Source organism: Balaenoptera borealis (genome assembly GCF_965194805.1).
Source record: "Balaenoptera borealis genome assembly, chromosome: 16".
NCBI classification, from domain to species: domain Eukaryota; kingdom Metazoa; phylum Chordata; class Mammalia; order Artiodactyla; family Balaenopteridae; genus Balaenoptera; species Balaenoptera borealis.
The window spans coordinates 26,682,865-26,702,635 of NC_138872.1; the positions used below are offsets into that span (position 1 = coordinate 26,682,865).

At 48.7% G+C, this 19,771-nt stretch overlaps 1 protein-coding gene and 1 pseudogene across 4 annotated transcripts in view; one reads left to right on the forward strand and one right to left on the reverse strand.

Annotated features, from left to right (window-relative positions):
* NOL4L (nucleolar protein 4 like) overlaps positions 1-19,771 on the forward strand; it is a 133,519-nt gene that overhangs the window by 65,895 nt on the left and 47,853 nt on the right. For all 3 annotated transcript variants that reach the window (XR_014235361.1, XM_082358839.1, XM_082358835.1), the window contains exon 4: positions 991-1,100. Coding sequence is in view for 2 of the 3 variants with exons in the window: in XM_082358839.1 (XP_082214965.1) it covers positions 991-1,100 (110 nt within the window). In the remaining variant the exon portion in view is untranslated. The remainder of the gene's footprint in view (positions 1-990; positions 1,101-19,771) is intronic.
* Positions 7,568-15,202, reverse strand: LOC309614458 (large ribosomal subunit protein uL23 pseudogene; annotated as a pseudogene). The gene has a single exon. The product of its transcript is annotated as a large ribosomal subunit protein uL23 pseudogene (transcript).

Here is a 19,771-nt window from a genome sequence, read left to right on the forward strand (position 1 = left end):
GTTTATAGTAACCCCCAATAGCAAACAACCTAAGTAATCAATCGTAAGGGAATGACTTAAGGAAAATATGATAAAATAGTACAGGGCTATAAAAATTATATTTGCAAAGCAAAACGAGATTTTTGATGGTGGGGGAAATGCCTATGAGAAAAAGTTAAGCAAAAAAAAAAAAATTTTAAGCAGACTGTAATTCTCTGTATGCATTGTGATATCAAGTATGTAAAAAAGAGAAATCACAGGGAAAAAATAAATGGAAGCATATGCCAAGCTTCTTGGTGCAATTATGGTTTTAAAAATTTTTCTTTACATCTTTCCACACTTTGCAAATGCTCTACAAAAGGGATATGCGTTACTTTGATGTTCAGGACAAGAAAGCAATAAATGGGAGGAACAATGCTCCTCTCTGTGTGATGAAAGAGGAACTAGAATTTGGGCATACTGGAGGCCTGGCCCAGACCTGCGAGCGCTGCGGTCCCTGACGGTGCTTTGGGGGGGATACCGTGGGGGTTGGGGTCGGGGTGGGACAGTGTGGCACGTGAGCTGGCTTAGGCCGGCGTTGGAAACTTAAATGACTTCAGGGGCCTGGCAGGCATCATCGTTGAGTGAAAGCGTGCAGTGCAATAGGGAGGGGTGGGGACTGTGGCAAAATGGAGCCCTCACACCCTGTCTAAAAGGAGCGGCTGCTGCTCAGCTGCAGTGGGTGGGTGTCTGCCACGTGGGAGTGAGGGCCCTGTGCGGCCAGACCTTCCATTTCTCAAAGGAGTCAGAAATCCCTGGTTTTCAAAGGTGAACTCTCTCACTAAACACTGGCACTTCAGCGTCGTGCAGTCCACGTCCACGGGCCAGGCACGGTGGGCGAGCCCCCAGTCAGCGGCCTCCGGCCTCCCTTCCCTCCTGCTCAGTCCCTGTGTTGGGCCCCCACATGGGTGCCAGGCTGCTGGTGGCCCACAGCACAGGCTGAAAGGGGCTTCCTTTTCTTCTTTCCACCAGAAAACGAGCCTCCCTCTCCTCTGGTCTCCGGGATTATCGATTACAACATGCCCCTCACCTCTACGTACCTGAAGCAGATGAAGTTGCGCGTGATGAATTCCCAGGAGCAGGTAAGGCTTCTGCCCCCCTCACCCCACCTGGAGGCGCCCTGACTTGCCTGGATGTGGTTGATCCTTTCCGAGACGTAGGGCCACAGCCTGTGTAAACACACTGGAAATCAAAGAGGCCCTTATCTGGTTATCTGGGCCGTGCAGTCCAGGCTGAGAGGGGAGGGAAGGAATGTGTTCTTAGTTAGAGGGTCTTCCGGGCAGACAGCCCTGCCGGGTCTTCAGTGAAACTTTCCTTCAGGGCAGGGGCGAGGGAGGAGGTGGGTAAGAGCTGCCCACCTTGGCTCTTGGGTTGTTCTCTCTCTGCTCTGCCCTTTGTCTGTTACATCACTCGGCTCCTTTCTCCCGAGAGAGGGGGGCCCTTGCTGCCTGCCTGTGGCCTCTGTCACCCTTGGGGCCCAGACAGGCCAGGAAGATGGGCCTTGGAGGGTGGCCTGGGTGAGATAAGGCCCTGGGCTCCCCCTCCTCAGCTGTCCAAGACTCCCCAGCTGTGGATTGCCCTGGGCTGTCAGGCACCATGGAAACAGGTTATGAAAAGAAAACCCCTCCTGCCTGCCTCTCTACACAGCCCACCTTCTATCCCTTTGCAAGGCAAGTAGCCTGACTGTCTTTCAGAGAAGGACTAGGTGAGTGCCACCCCCTCCCTCCGCCACTGCCCAAAAAACTAGAGTAATAATGTCTTAACCTCTCGCTTCAAGCTTTTTCATCTGTTGTGACATATGAACCTACTGTATCTTTGAGGCCTGCCTAGGGGAATGGGTTCTTTCTCCTCCGTTGAAAGTCTGACTTCCAGCCCTGGGTGCATTCCGTCCTGGGTACGGCTGGTCTCCTTGACAACCTGAGCATGTGTCCGCCCAGGGGGTGATGGCTCCGCAGTCAGCTCCAAGGTGATGTTACAGGACGTGCTCAGGTGGCATCTGGGGCTGTGGCACCCAGTTTGAGGATCTGAGCTGGTTGGCTTGAGTTCTGCACTCCCCTGAGGAGGAGGCATGGTGTGCCCTCCCATCCTTACAGCCTCCAAAGGTCAAATGAAGTAAGCTTGGCTCTGGGTAGTAGAGCTGTCTGCATTTTTTGCGTCTTTTCATCTGAGATGGTCTATTCTGTGATGGTTGCATCCCTAAGAAACCCATGTACTCAAAAACAATGTCTGTGGGGAAAATGGTGTTGGCTTTTCAACTCACAATGGCAAAGTTGTTTTTGTGCAGGAATGCCAGTTATAAGGGTGTTGCTTTTGTTAATAGTTATAAAATCTAAACACCACCACGCAGGGTGACGAGCAGAGGCGCTCGAACAGCCAAACAGCCGGGAGTACAGCCCCGTGGCTCTTTCTTTTCTACAAAATGGCGCTCCATCCGGCTCACCACCAGAACCAGTAGTGGTCAGTGTAGCCCACTCTGTGATCCCTCATTAATGGATTCCGTTATGTTTCATTTGGTATACAAATTCCTACTGTCTGCGGGGCATTAAGACTGTAGGTTAGGGACATGAGCAAGGATTCAGTCATTCAACAAATATTTATGAAGCCCCACTCCGTGAGCCAGGCTCTGGGGATGAGCAAAGACAGCATCATTCCTAGCTCTCCTTATGATCTAGGAGGGAGACAGACACTAATGAAAAAATTACACACAAATGGTAATAAGCCATCACGGTGCAGCTGTGACAAGTGCCAGGCAGGAGACTCATGGTGCCATGAGTACTTAGATGGACACGGTGCGGGGACTGAGGCAGGGGTCAGGAAGGTTTGCCTCAGAAGGGGGTGCTTGAGCTGAGATCAAGATCTGAAGGGAAGAGAGCTCCAGGCTGAGGAAACAGCTTGTGCAAAGGCCCTGTGGCTCGAGGGAGGACAGCGCCAGTGAGAATTTGTGAGGCTGGTGTGGCTGGTGCGGAGAGTGTGAGGAGTTCTGTAGCTAAAGAAAAGTGGGAGAAGCACAGTGTTGGGCATATAAGCACTTGATGCGCATCTGTGAATGAACGGAAATTCATGTAACGAGATGGATAAGTTGCCCTGGTGAGGTTCAGGCTGCTCCCAAAGGGAGGGAGAATTGTGGGAGGTGTTTGTCCCCAGGATGCTGCGGCTGGGGCTGAGGCTGAGATTGGGGTGGCCTCAGTGGACAGTGGAGTTGACTGTGTCTTCCTTGCCTCCGTTTCTGGTTTCCCAGGTGGGGATCGTCTGAACATTCCCGCGGTAGGGAATAAAGGCGCAGACCCTCCTTGCACACACCTGGCAGGAGAAGCGGCACCCCACCTCGTGCCTGGGGCCCTTCAGCTGTCAGTCTCCCACACTCCACGCACTGCAGTGAGCGCTCAAGGCCTCAGCCTCTCAGCCAGCACCGTTAGCCCGGTTCTATAGCCAGGCACGTGGCAAACAAGAAGTCGCGTTGCTCACTAGTTTATTTATCTACAGCAGCAAGGAAGGGCCAAGGACCCAGATGTCTTTGATTCTTCAGCTTGAGTTGGAACTGAAAATACATATACTTGAATTGGTAGCTTCTTTCCTGCAGTGAAGTCAGAGCAGGACTGGGTGAACGGCTCCCTATCCCAGCGCAGCCACAGGACTACCTCTGCTGCGGTCAAACCCCATGTCCCAAGACAAGGCTCTGAAAGTAGTTTCATTCCCTGCAGCATCCCTGCGACCCCGAAAGGCCTGCCGACAGAAGACACCAGTAGTGTCTACAAATCACTCATGCAGGCTACACGGAAAACAAACCCAAATCTAAAGTTACGGGAGCTGGGATAAATGATATTTTATTAATGATGAGCAAAGCTCTACATCTAAAAACCCTGGGTGAGAAAAATCTAAGAATTCATTTTTTTCCAGCATTAGATATCCAGGAGACACTATAATAGTGAGGCAAGTAGAACATGTTCCCCTCACTTGGCTTTGAGCAGACAACAAACAGGTGGTGGAGTGTGCTTGTGAACTGGACAGAATCGTGTTACCTTTTGTCCAGTTGTGTTGGATTAATGTGCTGAGAAATGGGTCTTTCTCCACAGAGGACATTAGGTAATACGAAAATCTAATAATAATGTTCACACGAACAAAAAAGATTCTTGACGTCTGATCCAGTGCAGCAAATATTTATGGTGTCCTCAACATGCAAGACATTTAGGGGTCAGACTCCACCCTCCCAGGGGCTCCATCCTAAGACACAAGACCCCCCAGGAGCTGTCATTGCGGTGGCCACATTGAGCTGAAAATAGGTGAGGGTAGCCTGATAAAACTGGTTTTTTTCCCCCTTACTTGGGAAAACAGTCATAAAGATATGAAACTGAAATCACATTTAGTTGTACTGATGATTAATACATTTTCTTGTAGGAGGGAGGGTGTGAAGATTTCATGAGATGTGGACTGTCTTGGAGAATGTTCCAAAGCATCCTCTGATAAGATGGGGTCCTAGGGAGGGGTGCAGGCCGAGCTCATAGGGCCAGAGGCGGCCAGCAAGTACACCCCCAGCCGCCGATGTTTCAAATCCCCTCTCGGGGCCGTGTGCAAGATGCACCAAGAGGAATGTTTGGGTCTCATCTTCACGCAGCCACTGATTTGTTTTCTGTCTCATTTTATTTTCTTTCATACTTTTTTTTTAGTTACACAAATACACATGGCCTCAGTTGCCAAAAAGCAAAAGCATGGTGACAAAAATCACCATCATCTCACCACACAGATCACTGTGCATATTTTGGTGTCCACCCTTCCAGACTATTGAATGGAAAAGGGAATTATCCTGTATGCACCATTTTACAACCTGCTTTGCTTTTCTGATGCTGATTTTCCATCCTATTCAGTCTCCTTACCCTCCTGATGTTTCCACCTACCAGATAAGCTGGTTGTATAATTTCCTGTCATTCACTCCTTTCTCACCCGTACCTACACATCCATCCATCCACCCATCCACCCATCCACCCATCCATCCATCCATCCATCCATCCTGCACTTGAACTGGCATGGTTCCAGGCGCTGAGGAGACCGGTGAACAGAGTCCTCTGCCTTGCCGGCTCTCAGAGTTCAGTGAGAGAGACAAGGAAAACCGAAATCAACGCTGTGGGGTCTGTAGGAAGAGCTTAGAGGAGGAACAGAGGAGGGACAGGGAGTGAGCAGGGTGGATGCTGTTTCAGCACTTTACACACTTCACCCCTCGCGCTCACAGCTCAGCAGGGTCACGTTGTCATCCTTGCCTTACAGGTTCCCTAGCTGAGGCTCAGAAAGGTTCCGTACTTGCTCAAGGTCACACAGCCACTAACATGAGCTGAAACTCAGACCTCTTCCATCCAAACCTGTGCACTTGCCACGGCCGCAAGCCCTACTTCTCCCTGTACTTCCTGGATGAGGGTGTGCTCTTTAGAATGGGAGGCGGTGTGCCACCTGGGTACTGAGTGTCAGATCGCCGGCACGGCTAGTGGAGAGAAAATGTCCTTGGCAGAGACGCTGGCAGAGCAGGCAGAGAGCTTTGTTTGGCTTGGGAACCGGGAGCCGCCTTAAATATACAATGCTTAAGGAAATACGGGAGGAGGGATTTGGTAGGGGGCTGGGGTGGGGTAGAGGTCGCCCCCTACCTCGTGAACGCTCAGTTACCTGCAGGGGTGCGTGTATAAGTTGATATCCACGTTACGGGTGATGTGATCCTGATCTTTCCTGAGATCGCGGTGTTTGAACCAAGACCCCGTTGTTGTAGAAATCAGATCCAGATCCGAAGGAGGAAGACAAATCATCTGTGTTCCTTCCCTGACACATACTTGCATTTTATAGTAGCGGAGGCTGAGACCCGGGGCGGCTCAGCAACTTTCCCAGGGCAACCCCTGGCTCAGGCTTTTTCGGTGCCCACCGCCCCTCCATCGCCTTGCTCTTTCCAGGGCGGGAGGGCTGTCAGCACCTTCCTTCGCCTCCCGCCTCCAGCGTCTCCAGTTCTTGGAGCAGCACTAATGTCCCGCTAATGGTTTTAATGGTTCTCCCAGCAGCGTGTGAAGTGGTGCGCTGCTCCATTGTTTAAACCCACGTGATGGAGGCTCTTACTTGACTCCTTAACGTCTGCCTCCCTCTCCTCTGCAGCTCTCGCCTGGCCCTGAGTTTTCCCTGGATCCTGGAGGTTGGGGGAGGAGGGCAGGCTTCCCCCCTCCCCCCCACACAAGTGGGGCCTGCAGGGTAGCCCCTGCCCAGAGCCCCGGAGGGGGGTGGTCTGCAAAGTACTGGCCCTCCTGCTCCTTTTAGCAGGCCAGTGTGGAGCGGTACTGTTCTCAGCCGAGACTCCAGCCCACCCACCGAAGACCCTGGAGTCCGGCTGACGGTACCAGTTCTGGCGCCTGCCAGCTGTGTGACTCTGGGCAAACCATTTCACCCCTCCATGCTCCTTTTTCCTCACGTTCCTTGAGAATAATAACAATACAGCTGCCTCACTGAGTTATTCCAAGAGTTAAATGACACAAAGCAGGCATAGCGCTTAGCACCGTGCTGGACACCTCAGAAGCACAGAGGAAATCTCAGTGACCTCTGCTACTGTTGATGGTAATGTTATTATGCAGCCTCAGTTTAATAGACACAGTGAATGACCTTGTCCGAGAGACCAGAGCCACAAAGATGAGTAAGACAGCGTAGCTGGTCTCAAGGAGCTCTTCTTAGTAGAGGGGACAAGACAACAGCCAGGGAACGGTAATCCAGGACAAGAAAGCAGAAACAAGAAGGGACCAGGAACCTGCCAGGCGGTTCAGGGGACCCTCGCTTATTTTAAAATGAGATTTAGACCAGCAAAGAGGGCCCAGGTGAGGGAAACTGAGGGGTAACAGCTCTAGGAGGACCTGGGCTGGGGAAGAACAGAGCCAGTTTGGGAAAAGGAGGAGAAGGAAGAAGAGGAGGCGGAGGGGACTCAGAGCATTCACCTCTTGCAAGCAAGGCCACGAGAGAGCCCTTTCCTCAGTCAGCACTCGGGAGCCAGGCAAGGATTTGGGGCAGGAAATGAGCACATTCCAAGTGTGAAACTTTCTCAGGCTTGCATCTTCCTTAGGGGAGAAGGAAACAAGTCCACTCTGAAAAGCTGTCCACATACACTTTTTTCTTAATTATGGTAAAAATATATGTAAAATTTGCCATTTTAATCATTTTTAAGTGTACAGTTCAGTGGCATTAAGTACATTCACAATGTTGTGCAATCATTACCACTATTTCCAAAAGTTTTTCATCACCCCAAACAGAAACTTTGTAACCATTAAGCAATAATTCCCCATTCCCCCCACATCCAGCCCCTGGTAACCACTGTTTTACTTTCTGTCTCTATAAATTTGACCATCTAGGTACCTCATATAAGTGGAATCACATACTTGTCCTTCTGTGTCTGGCTTATTTCACTTACCATGTTTCCAAGGTTCATCCATGTTGTAACATGTGTCAAAACTGCATTCCTTTTTATGGCTGGATAATATTCCATTGTATGGATAGACCACATTATTTTTATCCATTCATCTGTTGATGGACGTTTCATTTGGGTTGTTTCCACTTTTTGGCTAGCCACATTCACTTTTTAATATTTTAGACCAGGTTATGGGATAGGGAGGGAGTAAAACAGGGATCTGCTCCTTCTCTGAGTCCTTACCCCTCTTTGTGGCTTGCTTTTCTCATGGACATTCTCAACCTCCTTCCTGCTCAAAAGGGCCCCCCAAAATGGGCAGACCTAAAGAGGAAGCACAGTTGATGGGTTACAGTGAGAGCCTGTCACTTACTTAAACAGTGCCTGACTCACAGGACTTTCACCTGTGGAGAACCTGTGAGTACTGACGCTGACACCCAGATTTAAGAGCTTGATAGCAATGGTAATCTCCTCCTTCCCCTTCCTCAGGCCGCCCTGAAGCCCAGGCAAGGTGTGAGCTCAGGGGAGAAATAGCAGAATGGAACTTTGCCATGTCCAAGGATTTAATGGTCTCTTAAGGAAGCAGCAGTTCTGATGTGTGGTTTTTTTTTTTTTTTTTAAATACTGAAAACTTTTATATTTAGAATTAGCCAGCTGGACTCAGTTTAGATGATCCCAATTTTGTTGGCAACATCCAAAGCATCACAGTCAGGGGCCAGTTGAACACAGGGCTTCTTCTCTCCATCAGGCCTGATCAGGGTGTTGACCTTGGCCACACCAGTGTCATAGAGCTTCTTCACAGCCTGTTTAATCTGGTGCTTATTGGCCTTGACATCCACAATGAACACAAGTGTGTTGTTGTCCTCTATCTTCTTCATAGCTGACTTGGTGGTGAGGGGAAACTTGATGATGGCATAGTGGTCAAGCTTGTTTCTCTTAGGGGCGCTCTTCTGAGGATATTTGGGCTGCCTCCTGAGCTGCAGTATTTTGGGCCATCAGAAGGTGGGTGACATCCAGATCTTCTTTTTTCTGTGACTGTGGACGACTTTCAACAGTGCTTTCTTGGCCTTCAAAGCCTTTCCCTTGGCTTCGGCTTTGGGAGGGGCACGGGCTTCCTTCTTTGCCTTCGGTGCCATCATTGTGAAAAAGCCAGTGTGTTCTTGAAAATTAAACAGTAATCTTCATGGAATAGAAATAGAATGTAGAACTTCTAAATGACTAGAGAAAAATAAAAGAACCAAAGAAAACTTGATCAATCCAGCAAGAGTATTTAAATGAGGGAATAAAAGAAGAAGCAACCAAAAAGAGATATAATAAATGGAAAAGATAGGTAAACTAACAGGAACAAGATAAAACACCAGTAAATCACAATAAATGTAAATGGGTTAAATTCCACTACAAAGAGTCAAAAAGGCTCAGATGAGGTTTTTTAATGATAAAATCCATTTGGTATTTATAAAAGACTTTTCAAATGACACAAAAAGGAAGATTAAAACATAAGAAAGAGAGGGCAGTGCTATTAGTGTCAAACAAGTTCAAGGCAAACATGTTCAAGGCAAAAAAAGCATTAAATAGGGCAAAGTGAGATATTTTATGTTGATCAAAAGCACAGTTTCCCAGTAAGATTTCAGAGCCTCTTGACTTTGGAGGTCTGCCCTTGGGGAGGTTGAGGGCTCTTGACCTCAGTGGTCTGCCCTGAGGGGAGGTCAAGGAGGGCAGTAGGTCTTATGGACATAAAGAGTAACTTGGGCTTCACTGTGAGAGGCAGCATCTTTCTTTCTTCCCTCCCTCCCTCCCTCCCTTCCTTCCTTCCTTCCTTCCTTCCTTCCTCCTTCCTTTCCTTCTTTCTTTCTTTCTTTCCCAAACGCTCATGTTTTTATCCCTTTTTCTTGTGAGGATCTTTTATAATCCCAGCATGTAAGCAAAACGTGAACATACTCTAGACCTTTACTGGTCCCTGGACGTATCAGGGGAGTAGGATGGGCAAAGGGTGGAGGCAGCACCTTTCTTTCACATCCCTCAGCATCTACCCATCATCAGTCTCTTCACCTTTGCAATTTTTGCTACTGTCTTGCTGTAGCTACTTCTCTAAACCAGTATTTGTACTTTGAGCATCAGTGTTTGCTCTCTGGAAACGTGCATGGAGCAATATGAGGGGCGGACCCTGTGGAACTTGTGAGAATGTGTGGTCTGCTGCCTTAACTGCCTGAATTTTAGTCCCTCTCCTCCTCTCCCCACTGGGCTCACCCACTGAGGTATGCTGGGGCCACTTTCTCAGTTCCCAGCCTCCTTCCCTTCTTCCCAACTCCAGGCCTTCCTGGTCCACTGCTGGCTTCCTTCTCATGTTCCATTTCTTGCCTCCCTCCACTCAGACACCCCCCACAGGCCTCTGGGATCAGCCCGCCTTATGTAGCTGAGTGAAGGGGGCCCAGCTTGCCTCCATGAGAGCCCAAGAAAGGCCTGAAATGCCACTGGCCCCATTATCAAGATCTGAGAAGCTGTAGCACAAACCTTTTCCCATCGCAGTAAATCCCTGGCACTGTAGAAGGTTTGTACTGTGGTAAGAAAAACAAAAAGCCACTGAAATACTGACCTTGACCAAGGCTGCTGTTTGGATTTCTCCAGGCAAAGAATGATCCTTGGCACATTTCTGCTGTGAGAAGATGTGCAGGTGGGGTAGCTGATCTCAGGTCCTGCCTTGTGCCCCTCAGGCCCTCCTGCATCACCCCAGGGCAGCTAACCCTCAGAAACAGCTTCTCAAGTGTTCATCTTTTTTGTTTATTTGTATTCATTTTTATTTTTATCAATAAAAAAATACATATCTTAAAAATCATATAGAAAAACAGCAGATCCTGTCCCAGCCTCCCCACTTCAATTTCTACCCTTCAGAGACAGCCTCCTTTCTTTCTTATCTTTTAGCTGTCTCTTCTGGTATTTATCTCCTATTTCTAAATAACATGTGCTCATGCTGCTAGTTCTTGATTTTTCAGTTTGGGCTATTTTGGTTATTGTTGTTTAATTTCCTGCTGGAGGAGATAAGTATGTACACTATTACACCCTCTCATAAACACATGTATTATTTCTCCTTCTTCAGTCCCTCAATATTATTTATACCTCCCTATTTAGGTAAATTATTATATTTCTATTATTATGGCTGTATAGGTTATTCATAGCTGAGCCAATTAGCACACTGTGATTACATTTTCTTTCTTTTGATTCCCCAGAGTTAGCCATTGCCTCTTTTTTTCCAGCCTTAGCCCTCTATCTTTTGAGCTTGCTTATGGTGTTTGTGTGTCATTTTTATTTTTATGTACTCAAATTTATCAGTTTTTTTCTTTAATAGCTTCTGCATTTGAGTCTTAAAAAAAACCTAACTCCACTCTGCCTCCGTGTTCTCTTTTAGTATTTTCATTTTTTTAGAACAGTTTTAGATTTAGAGAAAAATTGAGAAGCTAGTGCAGAATTCCCACATTATCCCCCGACACACACAGTTTCCCCTATTATTAATATCTCATTAGTATGATACACTTGTTACAATTAATGAACCAATACTGATACATTATTAACTAAAGTTTATATGTTATTTAGATTTCTTAGTTTTTACCTAATGTCCTTTTTCTGTTCCACAGTCCTATCTGGGATACACTATTACATTTACTTGTCACATCTCCTTAGGCTCCTCTTGGCTGTGATAGTTTCTCAGCCTTTCCTTGGTTTCGATGACCTTGACAGTTTTAAAGCATACTGTCGAGTATTTTGTAGAATTTTGGAATTTGTCTGATGTTTTTCTCAATATAAGACTGGGGTTTTGGGTTATTGGGAGGAAGACCACAGACACAGAGTGCCATTTAAAAAAAAAAATTATTGAAGTATAGTTGGTTTACAATGTTGTGTTTAATTTCAGCAAAGAGACTCAGTTATACATATACACACACACACCCGCACACATATATATATATATTCTTTTCATATTCTTTTCCATTATGGTTTGTCACAGGATATTGAATATAGTTCCCTGTGCTATACAGTAGGACCTTGTTGTTTATCTATCCTGTATATAATAGTTTGCCTCTGCCAATCCCAAACTCAGAGTGCCATTTTTACCACATCATATCAAGTATACCTGCTGTCACCATGACTCATGACCGTTGATGTTGCCTTGGCCACACCGGCTGACATAATGTTTGTCAGGTGTCATCACTGTAAAGTTATTCTTTTACCTCCCTCCATACTGTACACTTCGGAAGGAAGTCACCACGTGCAGCCCACACCTCAGGAGTGGGGTTTATAATTTCCCTCCTTGAGGGTAAAGTGTCTACATACATTATTTGGAATTCTTTTGCATGGGAGGTTTGTCTCTCCTTCCTCATTTATAAATCTATTCAATCATTTACTTATATGGCTATTTATTCTATACTTGGGGTTATAACTCAGTACTGCTGTATCTATTTTGATGCTTAAACTGTTCCAGCTTTGGCCACTGGGAGCTCTTTCAGTTGGCTCCTGTGCTCTTTTGACATACTCCCAATGATGTTTTTTGTTGGTTTGTTTTTTGAAGGATTTTATTTTGTTTTAGCGTTCCTTTACTTTCTGGCACTACAAGATGCTCCAGGCTCATCTTGTATATATTCTACCCCAATCCTAGAATCAGCCATATCTTCCTTATATTATAGAATCATATTAAAAACCAAGATCTGGGCAATAAGTGTACTTATTGCTACTGGGGTGTCCTTTCTTTTAGACCCTCTCAGCTAACAGAGCCAAAAAATATACGTGTTTTCATTTTTCATATTTGATCTTTGATCCATTTGGAGCTCATCCTAGTATATTCTGAGATACAGGTCCTGCTTTACCCTTTTGTGTCAACATCATTTATTAAGGAATCTATTTTCTTCCCACTGATTTGAGATGCCACCTTTATAATTTACTAAATTTCCATCTGAAACAGAATGTACTTCTATTCAGTCCATCGGTTTCTTTGTCTGTTCATGTACCAGCTCCACACTGTTTTAAGTGTTGAGACTAATATGTCTTAATATCTAACACATCTAATTAATATATCTTACTACGTAGCAGGAATGGTTCCCCTCCTTGTTGTCCTTATTTTTTAAAGTTTCCTTGGCTTGAAAAGAGAAGTATTTGGAAAAAAAAAAATGTTTAATGCCTTAAAAAATTTCGTACGCCGTTCTTGGTGAGGGAAGGATACTGAGGCACCGTTGACCCATCCACATAAACATGAGGCTGAAACACTTTGACTGCAGGCCTTTCTGTTCACCCAGCAGACCGGGTGGGCTGTGAGCCTGGATTATCACAGCTCCGTGCTGGAATCTGGGGGCTCTAAATATTGACAGCCCAGCGTTCCCATCCTGCTAAAGATGGTGACAGGCAAAATAGGGCATCGCTAAAACTTGAGAGGGAAAGTTTTCTGGGAAACCTCTTTTTTGAGAGGACAAAAAGGGAAGTGAAAAACCCATTGTCAAACATCTTTGTTACAGGGCATTGTTTTAGTGATCAATATATTTCACTGACAATCCTCGGGTGCTTTGAAGAAACTTGCTGCAGTTTCCAAATACCTGAAGAAAATGAGCATTACGGATGTTTCGCCAGGGCAGCCTGGGTTCAGAGACGTCCGCGTCTCTCTTCTTTCCTCCTGCTTCCCTGAAGCTGTGTGGGAAAGAGGCAGAAAACGACCAGCATCCCGTCTCCAAAGCCAGTTGCCTGATGCAGTTAGTAGATACCCCGAACCTAAACAACGCATTGTCCCTGTCTGCTCCAAAAGTCTCAGTCCCCTTCCAGGCTACGAAATCCGCCCCCATGCTTGCAAGGATGCTGACGCAGCCTTTCAACTTCATTATCTGGGGGGAAAAAAATGCATGCAGTGCCCATAATTTACCGGTGCAGGCAGGAGAGCTGCCTGGTGCCCGGAGCAGAATCCTGCATGCGGGGCTGGCCTGGAGATGCTTTATCTGTGTCAAGGGAAAAGGCGGGAGCAAGGTCAGGAGCCGCTACCTGGGCCTCCGTCCATGGGAGCAGCTCTGTCTTCTCAGAGCTCTGACTGTGAAGCGCCCCTCAGGGCACCCAGGTAGCTGACTCCCTGTTCTGTCTCTAAGGACCCAACAGGAAAGGAGGTGTCTCTCCCCAGCTGGGCCAGGAACGAGCTGCTCAAAACATCCAGATGGTCACTGAACCAATGGCCGACCTTGTGACCCACCCCCCTCCAACTCTGGGTCCAGCCTGACCGAGACCCAGAGGGGCCTTGTTGTCCCATGGCCACGTCCTGTTGTTGTTGTTATTGCTGCTGTTGTTTTTAACAATGGAACTCCTGACCCCAGTTCTTGGATATCCCCCAGTTCAAGGGGGATACCTTGGGCAGGGCGCTTTCTCCAGCCCTCCCTGTTTTTTGTCACATTTTTTTGAGGGCGAAACCCCTGGTGGCTTTGTGGAGGCTTCTGCTTAAGGCATCGCAAGGCAGGCTGCTTGGCTCCGGGGGGGCCGAGCATTTATGGGTTGTGGCTTTTCCGCAGCTTCTTGACCCCCCGACCTTGCCAGCCTGATGGCTCCTTCTTCTCAGGTGGGGCCCAGACAGGTCCCGGCCCCCAGCAAAGAGCTGCTCCAGGAGACCTGACCCCACTTGGTGGCTGGGTGGGCCAGGGCTTTGTAACCAGACCTGGAAAATGCAGGAGGGTTCAGACGCTTCAGCAGCTGATGTCTGGAGATCAATTAGAGATAATGGCTCTGGGTGGACTCGAAGAAGCACGGCCAAGGTTTTTCCTGGTTGTGATTGTGTTTACCTCATTAACGGGCCTTTTTCTTTTTCTTTTCTTTTTTTTCTTTTTGAGGGTGGCACAGCAGTGTCACACTGTTTGTGCTGGCTGCCTTGTTTTACTCATAGGGTGACCAGGCATCGACCCACGGCGGGCTGGGAGCTCCCCGACCTCCACTCAGAGGAGGCAAAGGCCCACGCTTCTGCTCACAGCCCTCCAGACCCTTGCCCTCCCTGCGACCCCCTGTGTGTATAGTTTTTAAAAAATCTCCTCCTTCATTCATTCAACAATCATTTAAGTTCCTTCAACGTCCCAGACACTGTTCTGAGACAGACAGGGAGCCCACTCTCCGGGAGTTCACAGGCCACAGAGATGATAAACAAGACAAGAAAGAAAAAAAGATATGCAAAAGTGAGATGTTCAGGGCAGAGAATTAAAACAGAGACCACTGAGAGACTGCGCCTCTGGGTGAGAAGGCCTCTCTGAAAAGATGGCATCCAAGCCGAGACCCAATTGATAGGAGGTGGCCCGCCCTATAGAGGAAAGGCTTTCCAGGTGGAGCAGACAGTGGGTGCAAAGGCCCTAGGTTGGGAACAGCAAGGGGGCTAGGACAGGGGAGTGGGGGGCAGATGTGCTTGGGAGAAGCCCGGGCAGCTTGCAGAGGACAGCGCTCTCTGGCCCACCTGTCGTGTGCATGTGGAACCTCAAGGCGCACCTTCCTCTTCCAGAGGAGGGCAGGGGCTTAACTGGAGGTGACAGCAAGTGGAGATGAGCGGCCAGGAGAGCCCATCGACTCAGACCCTAGGTGTGGCCCTACCCCGCACCAGCTGCCTAACTTTCACTTCTCCATGCTGCAGCTTTCCTGTTACTGGAACAGCAGGTTTGGGCCAGACTTCAGTGGTTTTCAAAATTTGCTTTTGGACAGAGGAACCCCTTTCTTCAGGGAAACTCTTCTGGGGAGGAAGTTAGTATGTCAAGGGTCAGCAGGAGGCAGGCGTGTCGCTGGGAAAGGGGCCCAGAGCTCTGCCCACCTGCCCTTCCTGCCCCCAGCCAGCCCACCTCCAGCCTTCAGCAGTAAATAACAGGGCCTGGATAGCCCTGAGCTTTGGGCTGGGGTGCTGCAGACAGGCGGGAGAGGGGCTCAGCCCAGCATGACCACAGGCAGCCCGGCCCCAGGCTGGCCGCTCCTCTCTCTCCTGCAGCTTCCTCCTCAGTAGATTTGAGTGACAGAGCCTATGCCTTGCCAGCTCCATGGTTGCTGGGAGGCTTGGATGTTTGGAACAGCTCCAAGTGCCTCAAGAAAAAATAGGATAGAAACAGAAGATCCTCTTTACCTGGAACACTGCTGTGGCTCGGGAAGTGCCCGGGCACACCTGTGCAGAGCCTGGCACCTTTCCCTCTGCAGAGTCCCCCCCACCCTGCACCGCAGTAGCCACAGCAGGTGCCCTGACACAGCCCCCCTCCTCAGTCTCTTTAAGGAGTTGACACTCTAGGGAAAAAGCCACATGGGTGTGGGGTCCTTACTGTCCAGTCCATCCATGAACAGGAGCCCTGTGAATCAGACAGGGATGCTTTTGACTACAGGTCCAAAAACCCAGCTGGCTCTATAACAAAACATGAAGATTTTTTACACCTGAAATAGGAAGAGTGGTGGCACAGCTGTTGGTGTTGATGTCAGCCATGTTGGGTTGGTGTCTCTATGATGTTATTGACCTTTTCCTCACACTTACAAGTTGGCTGCTATTGCTCCAGCCATCTTGTCCACATTCAGAGTGAGAGGAAGACGGGAAGGGGTGGCATAAGCTTAGTCCAGCAAAGCAAAAGCTTTCCCAGAGAGTTGCCAGTAGACTTTTGTTAACATCTCATTGGCCAGGGCCACATGGCCACTTCCAGCTGCGGGGGTGCAGGTGGGGGGCGGGGGCTGGGAAAGAAAAAATTTCACTTCCCACCTTCTGTAGTTCAGACAAGGGAGAGAGAAATGTTGAGTCTAGCTATCAGGTAAGTTAGTCCACAGTAACTGCCATGGCCTGGGCACCATCAGCTGAACTTGACAATGCCTTTGGGTGTTAAGTTGCCAAAGGCTTGGGCAGGGGGAAGAATAGTAAGAGAGGGACTTCCCTGGCGGTCCAGTGGTTAAAAGTTCGCCATCCAATGCAGGGGCTTCAGGTCCGACCCCTGGTCAGGGAGCTCAGATCCCATATGCCTCACAACCAAAAAACCAAAATGTAAAACAGAAGCAATATTGTAACAAGTTCAATAAAGACTTTAAAAAATGGTCCACATCAAAAGAAAAAAAAAAATGGTCCACATCAAAAGAAAAAAAAAATAGTAAGGGAAGGAAACAGAGCGGAAGCAGGGAGGAAGGGAAGAGAGGAGGGGGTGGCAGGGAGGGGAGCAGGAACCATCTTTTGAGGCCTTCTGTGTGCTGGGTCCCTTACAGACAACATGGGGCAACTGAGGCTCGGTGTCAGAGAGCTCAGGTAACTCACCCAAAGTGAGTGAGAGGTAGAGCCTTGTTCCCTCCCACATTAATGCTGCTATTTCCCAAGGGATGGGTGGGGAGGTGGGGAGGAGAAGGGAAAGGAGAAAGAAAGTGATGGTGAGGGTAGGGCCAGGCCAAGGCCCCCTGCACCAGCAGCTTCATGGGCATAGGCCTGGGTCTGCTTATCTCACCACCACAGTCCCTCACCTGGATCAGGCCTTGGCACACAGTAGGGGCTCAATAAATGTCTGTTGACTGATGTCTGTATCATTAATTACTTATCTTTCACATCATCATCAACAATAACTAGGGTTTGGGCAGGTGTTCTATGTCAGGCATCAGTCCAGCGCCCTGCAGGCATCCCTGCATTTAAGCGCATGGCAGCCTTCAGAAGCAAGCTCCTGTTATTGTGCCCCCATTTCAGAGATGAAAAAACTGAGGCTTGGAGAAGTTAAGTCTCCTGCCTGAGATCACACCGAGGAAGGGCCTGAATGCAAGCAAAACATATCCCCTGCTTTACCCCCACCCTAGATGCTGACCGCCAAACACAGGACGCCAGCCACCAGCAAGGCCTCTGTGCAGCCTCTCTGGCCCCAAAGCCTTGGCTGCTACCCGTCCCCCAACACAACCCCCACCTGCAGCCTCCGTCACGGAGGGACCACCTGCCCCAGTTTCCCAGCGTCTCGCTCAGCTCGCGGAGGGGCCCCGCCTCTCCTCCAATCACCTGCTGAGGAGCAGCCAGAGGTGCCTCCCAGGAGACTCCCAGGCCCAGCCGCCCTCAGGGGCTGCACGGAGAAGCTGGGAGTCCAGGCAGGATCTGACCACCTCGGAGCAGCCTCAGCCCATTCCCAGCTCCCAACCCCGGGGGAAACCTCTGCCCACCCAGCCCCAGACTCGCTCTAGAGGGTTCCTGTCTCTGCTCTGCTGGAGGTCGGTGAAGCACAGTGCCCCGCGGTCCGGCTCAGCAGTCCCACCTGGGCAGGGCCCACCATGCACCCTGGAGACCAGCGCACCCTGCTTCAAACCCCAGCACGGCCACTAGCTTTTAGCTCTGTGACTGTGAGCATGTCCCCTGGTCTGTGAGCTATTGGGGGACTCGATGTGTCATTTAATCTCCCTCCCACAGCCACTATCTTCGTGTGCAAAATGGCAGTTAATATCATCCTTGTTATTTGGCTGGTCAAATAAGGTAACATATCCTACCACCCAGCACAGGTGCCTGGTATTGTGTGGGTCGCCATAATGGATTACACCAAGCTCTAAGCTGCTCAGCTATGGTAACTGGCCTCAGCTTTTTTTCCCTTTTTCATACTTTTATGGAAGTATAACACGCATACAGAAAAGAACACGTATCATTAAGTGGACAGCTCAGTAAATTTTTACAAACTGAATCCACCTCTTGTGACCAATTCTCACATCAAGAAACAGAACTTTGTCAGCACCACAAAGACCCTTTGAGCCCCACTCTGGTCACTAACCTTTGGCAAGAGTGACCACTCTCCTGACCTCTGATACCACAGATTGCTTCTGCCTGTTCTACTACGGCATGTGTGTGCTCTTTTGCCCACAAGCATGAGTTCGTGAGAGTCCTTGTGTTGGGGCCTGCACCACTAGTTTGTTCCTTTCCATTGCTGAGCAGTATTCCACAGTGTAGATGTACCACCATCATCCATTCTCCGCTGATGGGCACTTGGTAGTTTCCAGGCCAGGGCTGCTGTGAATAGTGCTGCTATGACCATCCCGGCGTGTTCTTTGGGGACCATCTGTACTCATTTTTGTTGTGTGCACACCCAGGAGCGGTAGTGCCAGGTTGCAGCTGGCCTTGGCTTTTTGGCTGAGCCTCTCCAAAGGTGCTAGGAAAGAAGGGAGAGAGGAGGTAGGTGCCCTCTCTGGGGAGCTGCAAAGTGTGGTCTACATTAAGGGGGGTGCGCTTAATTCAGAGCTCTGTTGCAGACATCAGGGCTGTGCTGGGCAGTGGGCAGGCTGGGGTCCTGAGTGATGCAGTGGTAGGTCCCTACTGTGTGCAGGATGCTGCCGGGGACTCTGCCGCCTAAGAGCCTGTCCCAGCCCCTGAGAGTTCATGGTCCAGTTGGGGAGATGAGGTATAGCCCAGGAAATGGGAAGTACCACAAGTGCATTAAGTGATATAAGACTGACGGAGACCTGCCACCAGAGCCAGCTGGGTGGTCTGTGAGATTGACGCTCTGAGTTCAGAGGGGCCTAGATCTGGCAGGGGTGGAGGATATCTTTGTTAATGGCCCAGAGTATCTTTCTACCTAGTGAACGCCCATGCATTCTTCAATGCCCAACTTAAATGTCACCTCCTCAGTGGAGCCCTCCAGGATCCACTATGTCTTTCTCACATAACTAGGCACTTCCTTCCTAGCAGGTCCCACAACTGTCAAGTACAAACCAAATATATATACTGTGACTAAAAACTTCGTGGTCATTTGATTAATCTCTCTCTCTCCTGCTGGCCTGCAGGCTACAAGGGGGAAGACCTGTATCTGTGTTGTTCATTGTTGTGTCACCCATACTAATCATGGTGCCTGGCATGTGGTAGGGGGTCTATACATATTTGTGGAAAAAACGTGTGTCTGGAAGCATGCATGATCAAAGGCACACATGGGCAATTGAGGGACAGAAGATGTGAGTCTGAAGCAGAGTTCACAGTTTGGAACAGAAGGCTGTAAGGCCAGCAGGGCTGTGGAAGCCCTTAAACACCAGGCCAGAGAGCTCTAACTTGATTCTGCCAGCGACTGGGAGCCATTGAAGGTTTTGGAGTAGGAGAGATTAATTGATGACATTTTAAAGCAACCCATTTCTGAAAAGGCAATTGATGAAATTGTAATTTTTACCTTTTGTCATGGTTGTCAGGAAAGTGTATTTCAACAAGTCAGACTCTTAGTGATACACACCATGGGAAATTTATCTGAATAGAGAAGGAGTGAGGAAACGGCATGGGACATTTTCTCCTAGATTTCAACAAAGGTGTCAAACCAACTATGAGGTTGCAGCCAGCTGGGCAAAAATCAGCGAATGTGAAGAATAAATGGATAAGCTGAGTTACTACCCAACCTGCAGATCAGCTATTTT